The sequence below is a fragment of the Pocillopora damicornis genome, chromosome 1, assembly GCF_964200805.1.
Source record: "Pocillopora damicornis chromosome 1, jaPocDami1.2, whole genome shotgun sequence".
In the NCBI taxonomy this organism is placed as follows: Eukaryota; Metazoa; Cnidaria; class Anthozoa; order Scleractinia; family Pocilloporidae; genus Pocillopora; species Pocillopora damicornis.
In genome coordinates, this window is record NC_142670.1 from 36,577,564 (window position 1) to 36,598,465 (window position 20,902).

At 36.2% G+C, this 20,902-nt stretch overlaps 3 protein-coding genes across 3 annotated transcripts; 1 reads left to right on the forward strand and 2 right to left on the reverse strand.

Annotated features, from left to right (window-relative positions):
* Nucleotides 1–103: 103 nt before the first annotated feature.
* Nucleotides 104–2,980, reverse strand: LOC113669739 (sodium/bile acid cotransporter 7). Its single transcript, XM_027185816.2, has one exon. The coding sequence runs from the start codon at nt 2,558–2,560 to the stop codon at nt 1,496–1,498; it is 1,065 nt and encodes a 354-aa protein (XP_027041617.2). The 5' UTR covers nt 2,561–2,980; the 3' UTR covers nt 104–1,495.
* A 174-nt stretch (nt 2,981–3,154) lies between these two features.
* Nucleotides 3,155–15,802, forward strand: LOC113669727 (transmembrane 9 superfamily member 1). The gene is made up of 18 exons (XM_027185804.2): nt 3,155–3,256; nt 3,324–3,413; nt 3,654–3,735; nt 5,154–5,258; nt 5,373–5,491; nt 5,576–5,685; nt 6,238–6,301; nt 6,615–6,686; nt 6,885–6,951; nt 8,013–8,096; nt 8,346–8,421; nt 9,121–9,170; nt 9,924–10,016; nt 10,160–10,270; nt 11,358–11,469; nt 12,028–12,078; nt 12,853–13,044; nt 13,640–15,802. The coding sequence occupies exons 1-18, from the start codon at nt 3,164–3,166 to the stop codon at nt 13,839–13,841; spliced, it is 1,773 nt and encodes a 590-aa protein (XP_027041605.2). The 5' UTR covers nt 3,155–3,163; the 3' UTR covers nt 13,842–15,802.
* Nucleotides 15,803–17,173: 1,371 nt separating this feature from the next.
* On the reverse strand, nt 17,174–20,865 carry LOC113669719 (uncharacterized). The gene is made up of 3 exons (XM_027185796.2): nt 19,368–20,865; nt 18,740–18,771; nt 17,174–18,050 (listed from the first exon to the last, which is right to left on the reverse strand). The coding sequence occupies exons 1-3, from the start codon at nt 20,796–20,798 to the stop codon at nt 17,888–17,890; spliced, it is 1,626 nt and encodes a 541-aa protein (XP_027041597.2). The 5' UTR covers nt 20,799–20,865; the 3' UTR covers nt 17,174–17,887.
* Between the last annotated feature and the right edge of the window lie 37 nt (nt 20,866–20,902).

The window sequence follows — 20,902 nt, forward strand, 5'->3', positions numbered from 1 at the left end:
TCCCATTCTCCTCGCAAAATCCAGATCGCAGACGCCGAGTTGTTCTGAGGAGTTGCGTTCGATAAAGGAAAAAAGATACAACCAAAAAAATTTCAAAACAAGCTGATTGAAAATCTTACCTTATTTTCCTCAAAGGAAACAGAAAAGGAAAATTTTAAGCTTCAAATCTGCCATCCAAGCATATTGCAATTAAGATCAGATTTAAATGATCAATGTTAACCAGTGGTTAGCTCTCATGAGTGACCAAGAAGGATTTTTTCCATAAAATGTCATACAACATCAAGTAGACAACTGATGAAAATAAATAAAGACATTCATTAGGGTATTATTAGTTGATCCAATACCAAACTCTCTAAACTAACACCATTATGGCAAGAATTGTATGGCAGACAGTACAGAGAATCGCTAATGAGAACTTTTGAATAAAAAGGGTTAATTTGTAGAGTTTATAGATGCTTTCATCTTTCATCAGTAAATAACAAGAAATAAAAAGTACCTGTGCTCTCATTTGCTCCTTCTTAATGCTCATTGGATTTTATTTCATCTAAGCAAAACCCAAAAGTCAGGAGAGGAGAGAAAAAACAAATCCTTGCGAACCAAATATAGATAGTACTTGTAATTCTTAATACACTTTTGCTTACAAAAAGGACCAAACCTCCTTTTATGAGTACAGCTTCCTATTAAACCATCCACAGCCACTTATAGAGAAAGTTTTTAAAACCCATGCAAACAACCTCTCACTTAATTCACAATCATCTCTATCTGACCACCCAAATATGTCAGAAGCCAGATTAATTTTTCCTAGCTTAAAATATGAGTTATAAACAGTTTTCCTTATATTCCAAGCATCTATAAGTCAGTTTTCAGTTTCTGTTGGCTGTGCATCAAAAAGCAAACAACAAACTTAAAGTGAGCTTTTGCTGATTCCCTTCAATTTACTTCCTTATTTTACTTCTGCAATTCTCTCATTATCAAAGAAACATTTGATACAGGCTTGAAAGTTGCAGTCTGAGTAAAATATTAATATCCCATATTAATAATATTAATATTTACCAAACTTTCCCACCTGTCAGACAGTATGGAAAAAGTCAATATCATTTTTAAATATCTTTTTTTGACCCATCTGTATCTTTGATTCCCTTGCTTCCCATCATTTACATATACATCAGTTTTTTTTAAATAGTGTACTATTTCCTAGTTACAAATTGATGCAAATTACTTCATGCATAGCAACCCTTTCAATACAACATTTAAAATAGTGCATTGAAAATGTAAAAATGGCACGCATCAGTTGTATAATTATTTAAGGAAAAAATGCCTCCAGAAATTAAGAGTACACGAGAAGTTTGAGTTGCTCTTGGTTATGTCTCAAGCAACCCATATTCATCTTTCATTCTCTCAAAATTTCTTGCATGCTTTATTGGGGCTGTGGTACACAAAGCTTTTACATCTTGTAAAAGGGAAAAGGCAAACTACGGTCTTGGTAACACAACCACTAAACAGTTCCAGTTCCAGCACCTCTCCCCTTCTGCTGACAACTAATCATCCATCCTTTCACTACCGGAACCAAGAGACCTCCAAGTAAAATCTGTACTGGATGGTAAATGAGGAGTGGGATAGAAATCAAGGAAAGATATTTATATCCTGAAAAAACAATCTTGAGCATAGGAATTCCTAGTGTGAGAGACTTGTGAGTTGAACAGAACATGATTGCTACTGTGTCTGCTGGGGTGAATGGAGAATCTCTCATGGTTGCTAAGGAAAACGTCAACATCAACAGACAGCATTGCAGACAAATTATCAGTACTGCCACCGCTAATATGCTTGAAGAGTCGATCTCGCCACTCTTATGTGAAAATGTGTCACAGAATGTTGTATAGATTATGAGAAGAAGGACACAACTACTGATCGTTCCAAAAGGTGGCTTGGTTTGTTCCATCCAGTCTTTGATGTATCTTCTAAGAAACTGACCAATAAGTAAAGGGAACACAACCGTCATGGACAACTGACCCACAATGGATGCAAAAGGAACCGCAGATGAAGAACCGAGGAACACGAGCAGTAAAAACGGAGTGACGAATATTCCCAGAAAACTACCAAATGCTGAGTTGAAGATCGCAGCCGCTTCGTTTCCACCGACAGCCTTTGTTAGAATCACGGCCGAGGATACAGGCGGAGGCATACAACCCACCACAAGAAGACCTTTCAGAAGCCATTCATTCAAGCTGCTTAACTCTAAAAGCTTCACTAACAGCGAAAAAAAGCCAGGTACAAAAGCCAACGTAAAGCCCTGAACGAAAAGGTGTAATCTAACGTTGCTAAGAGCGCTTTTCAACTCCTCTGACTTCAAGGACAGTCCACTGTTCAAGAAGATGGCTGAAACAGCTATATATTTGACGGTGATTTCTGGTCTAAGAATTCCACCTTTTGCTCCAATAAAAGGGGCAAACTTAGCTAGACAGATAACAACAACGATTCCGATCAAGAACCAATTCTTTTGGAGCTTTGCGAACATTTTTTTTACAGCATTTGAATGCAAACTTCCCTCACTCTCCGCCATGTATTGCCACGTGAACGGGAAGTTTCTACGTGGTGTAATAACACGTTTAAAGTCCCAAGAGCTTCGTGGGAGGCCAAAAATGAATCAAAATGAAGAATTATTTATTCATGGAACACATCTTCCGGATCAAGAAGACCAAGAAGACTACCAAATAAAAAAGGCATCTATTTGAATTTAAATACGTCGAGGAAAAGACATTTTAGAGCATTCTGGAACAGAAAAGGGCCTGATACAGTTTCTTGATGGTTTTTTTTTTCATATATTTTTTATTTAATATCGAAGACAATTTAAAAGGTACATCTCAATGGAACAATGGTTTCCTCTTTCACCTCATTAAGAATGTTAAGGCGAAGGATAAAATATTCTAAGTTGAAATAACTACCTCTACCCCACCCCTCCCCCCCCCCCCCACTACTGAATAAAAAAGAATGAAAAATCTGGAAGAACTGATCTAGAATTGAACAGCGATAGAAGTCGAATATTTATGAAAGATGGAAACGAAATGTCAAATTTCTCTGCAAATCGGCGTGTTTCCATAGGCAACGGCGCAGGGGAAGCCACGTCTCATTTTCTCCCATGTCTCCTTGCAAGTTTAGTACCAACATGGCGACTCTCAATATTTTCTGCTTCTGTATACTAAGTATTTTATCAGCTCCATTTTGCAGCCATGCAGCGAGTTACAAGGGCGGAGAAAAGGTATACAGTTAGTTTACGTCTCGCAATTTGTGAAGAATCAAATTTTAAAGTAATCTGTGTTTTCAAGGTTCCACTGTATGTAAACAAAGTTGGTCCGTACTTCAACCCACAAGAGACGTATCATTACTATTCCCTGCCAGTCTGTAGACCTGAAAAGGTAACATTTTGAAATTAATTATTGTTTTCCCTTAATATAGAGATCAAGGTTTGAGTTACTTTTTCCAATAGATGCCTGTTAAATGCGTACGATCGGAGTAGTTCTGGTGCTTTATAGAACACAGATGAACATATGAAGCGTGATTAAGCGTCGGTAAAGCCATTCTGAAGAGTATAAATTCTAGATTTATGCGCTGTTGTCTGTTTCTTGTTATTTTAAAGATTTTCTTGTTTTATTTAGGTAGAGCATCGTAGTTTAACGTTGGGAGAAGTTTTAGATGGCGACAGAATGGCTGTTGCCTTACATCAAATCAACTTCAAAGGTACACAATTTTAATTCTATGTGGTAAAAGTGAACGTCAGTTTCTCCACAACCGTCATTCAATTTTGGCAGGAAGTGTGGTTTGTCTCAAATAGCATGATAAATTGGTTGATTCAATCAAGTTAGGCCAAATTTACTGCCTTGAAGGCATCGATCTTTATCAGTAAGTGACATCTGGCGAAATGCAAGGGGCAACTTAAGGTGGAAAAGCATACCATTCAGGAGTGGTAAGTGCTTCCTTCGCATTGAGGCCTTTCAAGATTTAATACTGCAGATGGGGGCATAATCAGACTAGGTTTGAGCCAGGCCGCACTATTGCACCAATCCCACACTGCAATTTGAATTGTCCCTTAAAAAAGCGGGCAAGTGGACAATTTGTCCCCTTCAAAGTTTAGGGGAAAAACTCAAAAGGAAGTACACACAAAAAGTTTTATTTTAGTACAGAAATTGAAAGCTAAAACAGTGCGTGGAAAGTATATTTTACCACACGTGTAAAGTTCATTCTAAAGTCATGTTTCAGTCACGCTCTACTGCACATGTACGTCTCATGCTCAACCAAGTGTGGTGAACGCACTTGGTGATCTCTACTGCACTTTTCACAAACATGCGAACTCTAAAGTTCAAAAGCTGCATTCACAATCGTGTTTTTTGCTGCCGTCAATCATAATTACGATCACAAGCAACGCACCTTGAAACACAGAAACACACAAAACGGATTGAAATCCACCAATCACAAACCATGACCTTTTGAACCCATTAAAGTTGTTTCCTAGTAGGTCCATTAAGATGATAGATGGCCGTGAAAAACGCAATGTCAAAAATTGTTGTCAAAAATGCAGAATTGAATGGAACTTTGTTAAAGAGCTGGTTGTTAGAGATCATTACCCCGTGGGCCACATTGCTGAACTATGGAAAATGCTCACTACCCATCATAGTGATGAGGTTCAAGATATATGATCAGATATAAGTGCAGCATTTACAAGTCAATATGGCTCCTGTTGGTTTATGCTATGAAAACTTGGCTGAGGTCCAGCAGTAACCACCAAGTTTATGGGATTTAACACTTTAACCCCTAAAAATGACTAGCATCTAACTTCCTCTCGCAATAAGATTCACTCCTAAATCAAGCATTAGTTTTATGAGAAAAAAGGAGATGATCACCAACTAAACCAGTGCACCAGTATCACAGAGGCCATGGGTTCAAACCCTATACAGGCCTGAATTTTTTTCTGGCCTTATTTTCACAACTGGGCAAGTAGTGTACATTACTGCAAGGATCACTTTCATATTCACGTCTTTATCTGCAGTTCAAATATTTGACTTTCATGTATTCTTAGCCGTTTATACATACCGATGTTAGGGTGTAAAGGGTTAACTTTGCTCAAAACTGAGTTTCATTTTGAATTTCCTCATCTCTAGAGCAAAAAGAAAACGTAAAGCTTTGTACCGTTACACTCAAGGAAAAAGAAGTTCAGCAGTTACAAGAGGCCATTGAAGATTTGTATTACTTTGAATTTGTTTTAGGTGAGGCTGCTTTTCTTTTTTTTTAACTTCCTGACAAAGAATCGTAGTTAATCATAACAGAGAAGAAATCAGTAATGAAATAGATATTGGTTTCATTATTCTTTTCTCCCACAGATGATCTTCCTCTGCGGGGCTTTATTGGTCACTTGGAAGAAGGAGGCTTCTTGCCTCACACTCACAAAGTTTACCTCTGGGCTCATTTGAACTTTAACATAGAATTTAATGGGGATCAGGTAAGGTCATATTTGCACAGAAATCATAAGTGTCAGGTGTCTTGCCTATATAGTGATGAATGTGCATTCAATTTTTTTTTTCAGATTATTTCAGCAAATGTAAGTACAGCAAATCATCAACCAGTAGCTCTGGATGACATTGAGTTGCCATACAATGTGGAGTTCACGTACAGTGTCCTGTGGAGCTCAACTGAGTAAGTATTAACTCTTTACACCCTAAGATCAGCATGCATATTCTCCATACTGTTCTCAATACATTTTTTTGGTGCTGACAAGGAGAATTTGTTTATTGATCAAAAGCTTAATTCTTTCGTTCATGATCATTTCCTTTATTCTCATAATCTTAATGAGTGATTCAGGGCTGATATTGTAGGGAGAAATTAGATACTAGCTACTCTTAGGATTTAAAGGATTAAGAGTGGATTGAGACAAATTCTCTTTGTGGTAAGGGGACATTTCTGCTGTGCTGGTGTCAGAATTTGGTGTCAAATTAAGGCAATAATTATAATTTTTTCTATATCTGCATCACTTTTTTCCTTTCCAATTTATCATTACTTTGATAATGGGAAGAGAAGTTTTACATCATTCAGTACTATTTCACAAAGGGGAACACTTTCTTTGTTTGACTCCATGGCCTACTCAGTTTGTGGGTATTTTTCGTGGACTGTTCTTTTAGTTTCGTGAAGCTTCTTGCAGAAGTTGATTTATTTATTAAAGAATTTCTGGTTTTGTATTTTGTTGAAAAGCTCTCCATACTCAGAGAGACTGAAAATCAAAGGGGCTGGAAGCTTTTTTCCTAAGAGCCTGGAGGTAAGAGAATAGATCATTGAGAGTTCATCATGTAGTTTTAGATAAAGGAAATGTAGACAGTAAGAGTTGTACCCTGTGTTTATTCACCTTTTTTTACCTCTGTCACAACCTAATTACAAATAATGATCTGCTCATATATAGCTACTGATCGTGTCAGATTACAAAACAGTAACATATTATTGATTCTTGGCTGGTTCTACATACACCACAGATCTCAGTTTTCAGGCTTGAGACTGAAAGCTGATGCATAGTGAAGTATGCAATATAAGGGAAATGTTTTTTGATAAGTTTATTATAATCACTTGATTTTCAGATTCACTGGCTGTCAATTATCAACTCTGTAGTGCTGGTCTTCTTGTTGATAGGATTTGTAGTTATCATCCTGGTGAGCAGAACTATGTTGAATTTCTTAGGTTTATAATTACAGTATAGGTAGCAAAAATGACAGGCAAATTGCAACCCATTGGGTTGCCATGGTGACTTGCAATTGTGTGCCATAAAATACTATAGGGTGGATGTAATGAACTACGTGATCATCTTTCAGAGATTTTTGATCTTATCACTTGACTGTTCTCTTCATTAGATGCGAGTACTCAAGAGTGACTTTGCAAAGTATAATGTATCTGATGATGAAGAAATGGATGACATAGGTGAGAAGCATATATCTATAACTGATACTCCTGCCTTGATTCTGGATCCTTGATTCTAGATAGATTCAAGTATCGAGGATGGAGTTTCAAGTCGAGACTGGCAACTTACTGGTACTTTTGAGTTGTACTGTACCTACACCCCTGTTTTAGAGTTAAACATCTTGTACATTTGTAACACATTCACTCTGCTTCTCTTTTGGACCGTGTTTTATTTGATCCTTGGCTTGCATACCTGGTCTTGGATTGTTGTACGACACGGACAGCAAAATGGTGCATTTGTCTTAAAATCTCCATGCAGTTTATCCTTTCTGTATGAGTTGCACAGGACACCAACATGTAGACATGTGTAAATTTAAGGTCAAATACAATGCTAACCCTAAGAGCTATAACTACTTTTGTTACTCTTGGTTAATACTTTTTTCTTTGAAGATTCTCTTTTTGGACTCAATACTATACATGTAGCTACTGTTAGGCTTAAAGAACTTTGAATTAAAAAGCTTTTTGGTGTTGACTGTAGTACTTATCATTTAAAAGATCAGGATCTATATGCAAGCAAAACCACAAAATGACAAATAAATTATAAATTAAAGGTTACCATATTAGTGCTGTGTGCAGATAGGTTATTCTTTCAGTGTATTCTTGATACAGTAACAGACTGGGAAATGTTTCTAACAGTTTTTTTTTTTAATCAGACAAATGAAAGCTACAGAACTTGAATGGTAGAAATACCTTCATTACATGATCAATAATATTTTCAAGATGTGAACAAGAAAGATAAAATAATGAAAAAGAAAAAGTGTTTAAACTGGTTGAACCTTTTACACCCCAACATCATTATGCATATTCTCCATACTGTTGTCTATACATTTACTAGATTCTAACAAGGAGAATTTGTTAAACCATCAAGAGCTTTGTTGGTTGCTGATCATTTCCTTTATTCTCATGAGTTAAACATTTGATTTAAGGGATAGATTGTATAGAGAAATTAACAGGTCAAATCTTTGGTGCAATAGGAGAAGATCACTTTGTTTTAAAAGTGAGTTTATGTTATTCTATTGCAGATCATGATGAAGTGGGTTGGAAGATTATTCATGCAGATGTTTTCCGTTTTCCACCATACAAAAGCTGGCTCTGTGCCATCCTTGGTAAGTTATGTTTCTTGATTCCCTCTCTGAACAGACCAACCTGAGATCTTAACCACTCATTCAAAGTGTCATGAAAGTTACTTTGTGCTTTTGGGACCTTTTTGTGACTGTCTAGGTGCTGGCTCTCAATTCATCATGCTGAGTGTGTTCATCCTTATGATGGCCTTCCTGGGCATGTTTAATGTACATATGAAGTGGGGTCATGTACATAACTGAGATGCTTAATTTAGCTTATCTGTTGCCTCTTAGGTGCAGGATCCCAATTCCTCACTCTCTGCTTTGGTATCATATTTTTGGCTTTGTTGGGCTTGTTTAATGTTCACAGGTAGGAGTGATAGCTTTCCCTTTACTTCACTACACACTGTGAATGCACCACCCTCTCAAGAGATACAATATCAAAAGTGAAACCAGTTGTGAATTGGTTATTTTTATCGTGCACACTTAACACTTTAACTCCCATGAGTGACCAAGAGAGAATTTCTCCTTGCAGTGTCAATACAATATCAAGCAGGCAAGTTATTAGGGGATCATTAGTTGATCTAATAACAAATTCTCTGAACTAAAATCATAAGAATTCTTTGCCAGACAGTAAGGAGAATTACTTGAGATCTTGGGAGTGAAAGGCATTAAACCTTTAACAACCAGCAGTGATTACCATGTAACTTCTCCCTATATTATCCATACATTATACAGCAAACAGGTAATGAGAATTCTCAAACTCATCAGGTACAAGTTATTACCTTGATTGAACACCAAATTCTTGCAATCAATTTACAAGGAAATGTGTAGAAGCTAGAGGGGAGAATTGAAAATCAGATCTTGGGAGTTAAAGGGTTAACAAAGTTGCCAGTTTGTTCCTTTGAACTCTTACGGTGTCCTTGATATAATTTCTCAGCTCTTGTTGAATGTTATGATGAAATTAGTTGGATGTGCTATTAGGATTTTAAATATTGTATGAAGATGCTTTCTTAAATGCTGAAAATAATGAAATCAGTGATGAACAAATTTGTGATTTGACTTTCAGACATGGATCAATGAACACAGCAGGTGTTTTGTTGTATGCCCTGACCTGCTGTAAGTGTTCTTTCACTTAAAAAGTTTTCTTACATTTTATTTAGTTATACTCACTCACAAGTTAGTCAAATATCAAAGATGGATGCTTGAACTTCACACATCTACTGTACATATGACTTCATACCTTCATACATATGACTTCATACCTTCATACATATGACTTCATACCTTCATACATATGACTTCATACATATGACTTCATACCTTCATACATATGACTTCATACCTTCATACATATGACTTCATACCTTCATACATATGACTTCATACATATGACTTCATACCTTCATACATATGACTTCATACCTTCATACATATGACTTCATACATATGACTTCATACCTTCATACATATGACTTCATACCTTCATACATATGACTTCATACCTTCATACATATGACTTCATACATATGACTTCATACCTTCATACATATGACTTCATACCTTCATACATATGACTTCATACCTTCATACATATGACTTCAAAATATAAAAAAAAAATATCTTTATCAATTGAAGGCATTTGTCAAAACTTTAGGAACTTTTTGCATCAAACTTTTTTAGGGTAAATCTATGGTATAAGTCAAAGCAGTTATACTGTTAGTAGTGATTAGAATTCTGCCCTCTGACCATTGTCCTGGGTTTGATCTAGTCTGTTGTCACATCAAGGGTTTCTATTTGGGACTATTAATTTTTTTCCAGTCGCCAGAGGAATCAATTTGGTCACTCAAAAGATTTTTTTCCTTCTTTTAGGCATTTCAGGCTATGTATCTAGTAACTTTTATAGAAAAATTGGTGGAACCAACTGGGTGTGGAATGTTGTCTTGACAACCAGTATTTTTTCAGGTAGGTTTTTTATATGGACTGTCCACTTGTTTCAAAAAAGTCATGTGATTTGATTCAATTTTATAATTTGCTTAGATAATTGAAACATACTGTTGAAGATAGCAAGTCATGATTGTAATTTACTGTTACTTCTTTTCCTTTAGTGCCATTCTTTATGATCTGGAGTGTCATAAACTCAACGGCCTGGTATTATCAGTCCACGCAAGCTCTTCCATACACCACTATAATTCTCCTGATGCTCATCTGGCTCATTGGTAAGTTCTCATATTCAAGACACGCACACTCTACACTGATGCTTTAGAAAAAGTTCGCCCTTCCCCCCTTTTCTTCTTGCCCCTTGTCTTCCAGTGTCTGATCCCACCCTCTACTCTTGCAATGTTTTCCAGAAATCTTAAAGTACCCTGCCTTAAAAAACACATACACACGCGTACACACAAGCCATCAAAGATTAATTACAAATTAATTGTTTGAAGGCCTAAGCTATCTGTTTTTGGACTTTGGTCAACCGTTTAAATTTTTTGCCATCCATTTAAGCAGTTATGGAAACTGTTTAAATGCCTGAGTTAGCCATTTAGTATCTGTTTAAAACTGTTTTTCTAGGCTGTTTAACAGCAAAGTGTTAGTTTCCGTTTTCCCATGGAGGGTCATGTTTATTCCAGGTCAAGACAACTATTATATACAGCTTTAATACTGTATTATTGCTTGAGTTGATAACGTAAATTGGCCACCGTAAGGAGTTCAAAAGCTGATGTTTTGAGCATTATTTGTTACTCAGTTGATAACACTAAATTAATAACCTGTTATACTCCTCCACCAATGAAGCACCACAGTTTCTTTAAGACTTGCCCCTTTTATCCTACAGCTTTGCCTAGTTAAATAGCTAGTGCTTCAGGATTGGGTACCCTTTCTTTCCCATTCCTTCCCTTGTTTAATTTTGATTCTGATCACTTTCCTTGTCCTTCAAGTGTCTGTTTGGAAATTGTCTGAAAGAGGAACCAAACATACTTTTGTTTTAGGTCCTGGTCTCTCAGCACTGTTGTCAACCATAGATGTATTGTGTTTATTGTTGCTTACAGTTGTTTCCAATGAAAATTATGAGTGTGGCTGACTTGATCAAAGCTTCTCATGGAAGGTGTTTCAAACAATGAGTTGTTGTCAAGAACTAAGATCCTAGTTTTCCCAAATCAAAGCAGTTCAACTGACTGCTTGACTGCTTTTCCCTGTGATAGTTACACTTTTATGGAAAAATATGCATTAGTTGTTTAAAATGTTACTCAATGTATTAGAAATTTGTAATTACCTGTAGATGAATGTTCTATGTTTGGATTGCTTTTCTTAAAGTTGGTTTCCCGTTAACCATCCTCGGTGGGATATTTGGCAAGAACTGGGCAGGAAGCTTCAATGCCCCATGCAGAACTAAGAACATTCCCAGAGAGATTCCTCAGATACCATGGTAACACTTCAATCAGTTATTCTTTTTAGTAAGGACCATTTCCCATAAGATCATTTCCCTTAGCTCGCTTGTCCTTAATTGTGAATGTGAGCCAAATTGGATTCATCAAGAGCTGCATCATGCTTATCTGCTATTTCTTACAGTTTTCTTGACAGTTTTCTTTGTTTAATAATTTGCTTAAATTTGTTTTGAATTTTTTGTGAGCTTCCAGTAACTTTGCATCCAAAATTTTTTTTTGGTGCAGCATTTTGTAGGACTTAAGTCTGTCTTAAGTATTTGACCTAACATTATGACATAGCTTTTGTCCTCTTTTACATTCCTTATGGTGTTTTACTCCTTGTGTAGATGGTTAACCCTTTAACTCCCATGAGAGATCAAGACAGAATTTCTCCTTACAATACCAAAACAATATCAACCAGATGAGTGCTGAGAATAGAGAAAAATATCAATCTGTGGATATTTAATTTATTCAATAATAAATTCTTTGAACTAACATTATAAGAATTGTATGGTTTACAGTAAGGAGAATTGCAGATTTGATCATTTCCTTTCTTCCAGGTATCGTAGCACATTGGTGAGGATGGTTGTAGGGGGTTTCTTACCGTTCAGGTTTGTTTGTTTATTTGCTTGTTTGTTTTGCACATATTTTTGTAGTGATACTGCTAGCCCTTTACTCCCTAAAATCAGAATGCATATTCTCCATACTGTTGTCTACATGTTTCCTAAGTTGCTGACAAGGAGAATTTGTTAAATAATCAAGGGCTTCTTTAGTTGGTGATCATTGTCTTAATTCTTGTTACCTTAATATTGAATTCAGGGGCGATATTGTATGGAGAAGTCAGATGCCAATCAGTCTTAGGGGTCAAAGGGTTAAGATAATAAAACAATGTGGTACCCAAAATGATATGCTTCTTGTTCTGTGCTTGTTTTGGCCTAAAGCCCAAAGAGTGTAATATCAGCAAGGTTTATTTAGTAAGGTACACTTTCTTTTAAGCTCTGGATGTTTGAGCTTAAAAGAAAGTGTACCTTACTACATACAGTATCACTTGTAACTTTACCTTAGCTTTTGTGATCCTTCAAAATCTGCACAATGAATATTAATTTCTCATAGAAGCAGGAATTTTTTGATCAGGCTTGCAGAAAGTTGAGTGAAACAGAATTTCACTCATATATTGTATTTGTGTGAGTAACACGAGATAAATGTAATGGCAAAAACTTGCAAGTACTCTTTTTATTGTATGCTTGGATCTACAGCGCAAAAGCACAGGTAATTCCTCCTCATTACACACTCGTCAGAGCGTGTTTAGGTACTATGGTGACAGGAGGCCACACCTGATTTAACATGAATTATTAATAATATTATTGTGGAAACTTTCTTTGCAGTGCAATCTCTGTGGAGCTGTACTACATCTTTGCCACACTGTGGGGCCGTGAACAGTACACCTTGTATGGAATACTTTTCATAGTGTTTGTTATCCTTCTGAATGTCACAGCCTGTATCTCCATCGCTCTGACATACTTTCAGCTTTCAAGTGAAGACTATCGCTGGTGGTGGCATTCACTTATGTGTGGAGGGTGAGGCAATTTGTTGCATGATTTTAAAACTTTTTTGCAGATACGTGTTCTATTACTACTATTTTCTATCAATAACTCAGAGGTATAGAACACCATGAAAGGTGCAGCAGCAAGCCATGCAAGTCCTTTCTGCTACAGACCCACCTACCCATCATCCCTACCAAGACTCCTCAAAGGTTTCTAATGCTTATTTAGACATGCACTGCTTGCAGTGCTCATGATAAAGGGGAAAAGGTTTGAGAAGCATGATTTTTAGAGGTTAAAAAAGTATAAAAATGAAGAAATTTTGGGACACACTTGGTATAGAAGGCACAGGAATTAGCAGATTCCAGACCATTTTCTTTTATTGGAGGATTTGTATAAAATATCTATACAAAGCTCTATGTGAATCTGTGACCTGTGTTGTCCTGAAACTTATTGACAGAAACATGCATTTGAAAAATCTCAAGTGTTTTTTACTCTATGTTAAGTACTTAACTGTTTGTTATGTTAAGATACTTCTTAATTTGTCATGTTTTGTGTTGTTGCAATGAGTTGTTTTAATGTCCTCTGTGAGTCAGACCATTCTTAAGTTTCCTTTACTTGTTTCTTTTAGGTCCACATCTATTTTTGTGTTTGGTTATGCTATGTTTTACTACTACAAGAGATCCAACATGTCCGGAATGCTTCAGTCTGTACAGTTTTTTGGATACACGCTGCTGACATGCTACGTGTTCTTCCTGATGCTCAGCACTGTGGCTTTCTTTGCCTCCTTAAAGTTTATAAGATACATATATGTCAACCTGAAGATGGACTAACTCAGATCAAATCAAGGATGGGAAGTTGGGACAATTTGAAGCAGCACAATCCACAAATTGCATGGACCTATGTGTAGAACTAATATGAACTTTGTTTGATGAGAGCACCAAAGAGTGTTTGAGTTTTTTCAAGCTGTGTAAGCATAGGATACTAAGCTATTAAATTTTGCCAGAAGTGGATTAACTTTTCATTCCCAAGATCTGAAATAAATGTTGACTGAGAATTTAGCATTTTATCAAGGCAGAATTTCTCAATTGATCATCTCCTTTATTTGCCAAGAGCAGTCACACCTGGGAGGGAAAGAAGTTAGTGCAGAAACTTGGTGGTGTTGTAACATTTTGAGGTGCACATCCTGGTGTATTTATTGTTGGTCAAAGCTGACTAGCTATACCAATTTACCTCATGATCAAATTCCAAGTAATCACCATCATTACTACTTCTGAATTTTGAATTTCAAAGTTAGGCCCAGCCAGACCCTAGTTATAGAGAGCACCCTTAAACTAGAGGCACTCCTCTTTTAGGCCTCAGTTTGCAAAGAGAGTACAAAAGTCAAATGAAAACCTTGAAAGAACATGGGTTGCAAAGTGGACAAGGAAGAGTTCATGGTTTAAGCACCATATCAATTTTTTTCTTAGTTTATTATTTATGTTAAGAAGCATATATTAGTCACCCACATCTTTTGCAATGATATAACATGAATTAAATGCCACTTTAATTGTGTTAACCCTTTAACTCCCAGATCAAATTTGTAATTCTCCTTACTGTCAAACATACAATTCTTATAAAGTTAGTTCAGAGAATTTAGTACTGGATCAACTAGGTATCCCCAAATTGATATTTTTCTTTATTCTCGTCTCTTATCTGGTCGATATTGTATCAATATTGTATGGAGAAATTCTGTCTTGGCCACCTGTGGGAGTTAAAGGGTTAAAGGATATGTGGATGATTATATGTCGACTTGATATGTATTAAGTGATATAATTATAATTCATATTACATGACTGTATGATATTGTAAAATATTGGGTTGATCATTTGCTAACCCAGCAGGCACTAAGTGGCTTATAATTCATGTGTTACTATTCAACAATTATAACATAAGCGTGGGATTTCTGGTTGGTGATGGTTGCTAAGGGCATAGCCTCCATTAATTTTTATGTATGGGAACCAAGAGCAAATAATATAATTGTTTTAGTATCATTTTACTAGATGTTCAATACTCAGCATCAAGAAATGCCTATGATTTTGTTTTATTTTGTTTAAAACCTCACTTCATGAGGCTAATAATATCACAGATAATATAGTAAACTAGAATATACACGCGCTTTGATTGGTTTTACTCATGATCTAATGTTAACTGTATTAGCACTTTAATTCTCCCTTTAGCTGCTACACATCTCTTTGTAAATCAGTTGTGAGAATTTAGTGTTAGATCAAGATAACTTCCACCTGATATGTTGGAGTCTTCTCAATACCTGTTTGCAGGATAATGTATGGATATTATAGGGAGAAGTTTTATGTTAATCACTTCAGGGATTTAAAGGGTTAAAAAAAATAATAAATAAAAAGTGGTGCATCCAATCACACTGTAGTGTTTGTAATAGAGCACTAATAGATTTATAATAGCATGAAAATATGTGGGTGATTTATTATTCCTCTACATAAATTGTTTGATCATTTCTTCATTGTTCACACTGTAATTTCTCTGCTCACTTGATATGGATTTAACTTATAGAAAAGGAACTCTTACATTGGGGTAATATAATATTGTTATCAATGATACTTAATTAGAATGCTGTTAAGGGTTTGATGAGCCAATTACTAGAGAGTTAAGACTATTTTAATGCATCTAGAGTTCATAAGTTTCAATTAGACAATCAACAGAAATCTCAGATATCAATATCTCTTAGTACAGTGTAATTTGGTTTGAGTTGCCGTAGATTAAAGTAAGTTTACAGTCATTCATTGTTAATTCTCTCTTAAAATGGAATTAGGGTATCTTGTTCTTCCAAGGATGTCTCCTGTGTCCAGCCAATCCTTTGACAGAATTGTACCCCCATGACGGGCAAATTGCACAGTTCAGCTAGAAACCCAAATTCCAGGCACATTGAAAAAAGGAGGCTGGGTAGAAAGGGAGGGAATCATTAACCCTTTACACCCTAACATCAGTATGCATACTCTTCTCACTATTCTCGATACATTTCCTAATGTGCTGGTAAGGAGAATTTGTTTAACAATCAAGAGTTTCTTCAGTTGATCATCATTTCCTTTATTCTCATGACCTTAATGTTTGATACAGGAGTGATATTGTAAGGAGAAATTAGATGTTAATCATTCTAAGGGATTAAAGGATTAACCACCCAGTAAACTCTACAACTCTGCAAATAAGGCCTAAGTGAGACTTGAAAACTTTTCTTGGGTAGACTGAGATCAGACTAAAGTTAAGGTCTTAAAGATGTTTCATTGAAGGCTCTGGTTTACAGTAAACATAACTCCTTTATTGCCAACTTCGTTACTTGGTACAATGTTCCTTACTCTGTGCGAATTCCCTCTAAAAGCCACTAACACTTTCAATTATTCTGCTATACTGTGAAAGCCATGTTTTTGATCACGTTTGAAAGAAATTATCAGTCAAACGAGTCAAAAAATTGTAGAGATTAAATATTCAGACCACTGCTCCAAGAACCCAACACTCTATCTCTGGTTAGAAATTAAGCCCAAACATTTTGATCTAGTGTCAACAACTTTGAGAACTACATCAATTTGGCCCTTTCAACATGAACAAAAAAGGGGGCGAGTTTCTAATTAAACTCTAAATAAAGTTTCTGACAAAGGCCTGATGCTTGAAACTGGCCAATTTATGGTTACAGATAGGTACAGGAAACTGTAAGTGGGAAAGATTTTACCCTTTCAGTCCCAAGATCTCATTAGTAATTATCCTTCTCATTAGTAATTATCCTTCTCATTAGTAATTATCCTTCTCATTAGTAATTATCCTTCTTGATTGCAATAAAATTGTCTTGATGTTAGTTCTGAGAGTTTGGTATTGGATCAGCTAATTATCCCCTAATTGATATTTTTCTCAATTCTCATCACTTGTCAGCTTTATTTTGTATTGATATTATCAGGAGAAACTCTGTCTTGGTCACTCATGGAAGTTAAAGGGTCATCACTTTGCAGGGGTATGATTTTGAATAACACAGCATCCTATGAGGAGATGGTGGGAGGGGGAAAAGGAGATGAACTCCAAGTGAACAGCTGAATACAACTTGGCTATATGTGTCACTGGGTTCCAGTGCAAACTATACTGAAAGCATTAGATGACAACCTTGTTTACTGTAAATATATATTTATATATATACATCTTTGCTATCAGTATGTACAGATCATCAATGTAGTTTTACACTTTGTCGTACTAAACAAAAAGATCTAATTAACGCCTGGGCTTACATTTGAAGGAACACTTGCTAAAACCACAAAAATCAGGATCAAAGGCTTAAAATGACCAAACCTAATCATTGAGCTGTCAAAGGCAAATGTTTGTTTCATTTTTATTTTGGAACAGATGGTTTAATAAAAAGACTTGCCTTACTCAAACATTGTTCACACCTGATAATATAATGGACAACATCAGATTGCATTGTTCAAAATGTTCAAATCTGATCAAATTATAAAAACCCAGTAAGTTATCTAGAACTCCAGTGAAACTATAAAATATTCTTAATTTGAACAAACTATCATTATTAAATGACATTCCTTTTTATAATGAATTATAACGAGAGTTTGGAAAAACTCTGAGCAAAAGCATAGAATAACAACGAAAATAAAAGAAGTGTTTGTCTCGCGATATTGCCAATTCTGATGTAGATCCTTTAAACTTCAACTGCAGAGTACTGATCTTTTTCAGGCAATGGCTTTCACTAGTTAAGCATGATATTTGTTTGGTTCAATTTGACATGGGTCATTTCCAAGTAGTGGATATATTGGAAGCAACTGCATTCCACTTCTACAAAAGCAGCTTTATAAGTCTGGCTGTAAAATAATACTTATTTCTCCTGTTCAACCTCTTTAACTGGAATTTTCTTTCTTGGTCTTGAATGACTGTTGGGTTTCAATGCACTTTGTCTTTTTTCCCACAGATCTGGGCGATATGTTGTAAATTTTTCTCTTGTAACTTTCTGTACCATAAATAGAGGAGCCTTCAAAGCACTGTCAAAATGAAGATATAATCACATCAATTAGTAAGATTCCAGATAAGTAACAATGTTTTTTTCCACCAATTAAAGCACATTTTGTGAAGCTCCATTTGGAACTGATTTGTTCCACTTTCTGAAGCTGTAGAATGTTTTGGGAAGTGTTTGTTTTAGATGGAAAGAACAATGTTGATGTTATTCCACTAATGTAGCTTCAAAGAAAGAGAAAATTAGCTGCCCACACACCCTGTAGCAGCTTGAAACAAACTGATTTTTGTCAGTATTTCAGGTTGATGTAAAACATTTTAAGATGGCTTTAAAAATGTTTTAAGATGCTATTGGAAAATGTTAAATACGAAGCACTATGATTTAAGAACATACTCCAATTCTTAAATATAAATTGACTAATTCAGTTTTAATTTTGGTTTATTAATAGTCATATCTTTTATTTTCTGGACTTTTGATTATCCAGGATATTTGGTCCAATCCCCATGAGTTTGGGTAATTGGGGGTTGAATGTAGTTATGAGAATCTGATTGAAGAAAAATTCCCTTAAAAAGTGTAAAATTTCCTCATTTCTTTCCTTCTCTCAGTTCTATGCTTTGTTTTCATTATGGGCACACAAAATCACCAGCTGAGCTAGACAAACAACAATAATGAACTGTTAGTAGCAGAGAACATTCATGAAAGGGAGGTAAAGCTTACCTTTCTTCACTACTTTCTTTACTTCCATTGATCTGCAAATGAAAGTGTCAAACTCAAATCAGTGCTGCCATAACTTGAAAATTTATCTATTAACTTATATAGCACAGATTTCAATTGAGGTATTTTCATCTCTTCTGGCCCTATGTTTCTTGCCCTTGCATAGACAAACACCTAGGTACACATTGAAATTCTGTGCCAGGAAGCATTTCGGCATGGAATAATCGAACTAGTTCTGCGTGCTGTTCAATAATATCCGATTACGTAATTTTTGAGCATCAAGTACATAGATTGTCAAATAAAAACAATGTCTGATAGGAGATTGATGCCCACGAATCCCTGTGAAAATCATTAACAACTAAATGCAAAAGCCGAAGTTTGCTCTAAGGTATTGGGTGGATTGCTCAACGTCCGAACTTTCACGGTTTGTTTACATCAAAGTCACGCGACATTACATAAAATCTAACGCCAAAAAAGTAAATTGGGGGATTATTAGTTGATCCAATACCAATTTCTACAAACAAACAACACAAGAAAGGTATAGTTGGCAGTAAGGAGAATTACTAAAGAGATATTTGGGGCTAAAATATCTTACATGAAAAAGCACCTAAAGCTATAAAAATTTACTTACTCCATTGGGTGATTTCTCACATACAAACTCCTCTTTGGAGGGTTCCTTAGCCACTGTGACCAGTTGCAAGGGCTTCCCATTAAATTTGGTCTCCCGTAGTGCCTCTGTAACATTGTTGGAAATCTTATCCAGAAATTCTTTTAGAGTTACCTCTAAGGGGGCTAATTCAATATCTTTACAAGCATTTTCCTCCATTTGTTTGTTCAACTCCATGAGAAGGGTACAAATGAACTTTCGTTGCGTTGACACTTTGACCTCAGCACCACACTGCTGTTTTAGTTTCTGGCTGTCGGCCGAGTTTTCGCTGGAAGATGGTTGATGAACACGCTGTAAACATCCGTTTACTGCCTTGAGGGGATTATCTTCCGTGTGTGACTTCTGCCGTTTTAATCTTTCCATAGTTTGCTCGAGTTTGGATCGATAGCTACCCTCTAATTCTTTCACCTTGTACTCAAGTTGTTTGATTTTAGCTTCCAACTTCTCCTTTTCGCTTTTCAACTCATCATTAGTCCTGCTTGACAACTCAAGTTTTTCTTGCAGGTTAACAATTTGAATTTGCAAAGCATAAGAAGATTTCTGATCTTTCCTTTGTAAGCTGCGTGCTTTTAACTGAAATTCCTCCAGAGATCTTCTCTCTTCGACAAGCTCGTTTACTCGATTCTCCCGACGCTGGAGTTCCTTATTTGCGCTTCGCAACTGATGCTCAAGTTTTATCAGCATGTCTTGATATTCCTTTCCTTGCCCCTCAAGTGTGGCTTTTTCGCCCTTTATCCTTTTTAAATCCGCCTCAAGGGCATGAATAGTGGCTGCACTCGCATCCAGGCGCGCTTTCAAAAGTGTAAATTCCCCCGGCTTTGTTGCGGGTAACACTGCAGAGTTGACCTCTAGCCGTTGCCTTTCGTGTTCTAACTCTCTTATCTTCTTCTCGCTGCTCTGTAGTTTTCCTTCAAGCTTTGAGATGTGGCTTCTGAGAATATCCATGCATTCTTTATCATTGCGTCGCAGATCCTCCTCTAATTCCAACTTCAACTGAAGGGTCTTTATTTCTTCCTCAAGCCTTGCTTTATCTTTCTCAATGGCAGCTTCCTGTCGTCTCAAACGAAGAATTAATTCTTCTTGCCAAACGTCGCTTCCACTTGATGCATCGCTAAGCTCAGTCAAACTTATGTCAGTATTTTTTACGCCCTTAATTATATCTCTAAATTCGTTTGAAACTGAGCAATCAAGCACATGATTCGGTGATCTTATCAGCGATGGGCAGCCGACTTGTTTTCGAACAACTGGGCTCCATTCCATTAAGTATGCCGAAGAGTCGGATGAACTATCTACAATTTTCAGTTCGTCGATGTTACTAGGAAGAGCAAGCGAAAATCCATTGTAACTTGCCGATCTTTTAATGGGATTTCCTCGCAGTTTCATTTGATGCGTCATGATAAAGCCGACGGACAAAGCACTTGAAGTGAGGCGAAGCGTACAACACTATTTTTAGCTCAATAGAAGCATAGTCAAAGAGGGGACGGGAGGGGGAGTATGGT

What these genes read in the sequence shown, in the direction of transcription:
- LOC113669739 (XM_027185816.2), bottom strand. Translation starts at nt 2,560, where the DNA reads ATGGCGGAGAGTGAGGGAAGTTTGCATTCAAATGCTGTAAAAAAAATG.
- LOC113669727 (XM_027185804.2), top strand. Translation starts at nt 3,164, where the DNA reads ATGGCGACTCTCAATATTTTCTGCTTCTGTATACTAAGTATTTTATCA. An exon ending in TGAAGAAATGGATGACATAG is followed by an intron (nt 6,952 to 8,012) that starts GTGAGAAGCATA and finishes ATTCTATTGCAG; the next exon opens with ATCATGATGAAGTGGGTTGG. An exon ending in GGGGGTTTCTTACCGTTCAG is followed by an intron (nt 12,079 to 12,852) that starts GTTTGTTTGTTT and finishes CTTTCTTTGCAG; the next exon opens with TGCAATCTCTGTGGAGCTGT.
- LOC113669719 (XM_027185796.2), bottom strand. Translation starts at nt 20,798, where the DNA reads ATGACGCATCAAATGAAACTGCGAGGAAATCCCATTAAAAGATCGGCA. An exon ending in GTGAGAAATCACCCAATGGA is followed by an intron (nt 18,772 to 19,367) that starts GTAAGTAAATTT and finishes TTTCATTTGCAG; the next exon opens with ATCAATGGAAGTAAAGAAAG. An exon ending in AAAGAAAGTAGTGAAGAAAG is followed by an intron (nt 18,051 to 18,739) that starts GTAAGCTTTACC and finishes TCATTTTGACAG; the next exon opens with TGCTTTGAAGGCTCCTCTAT.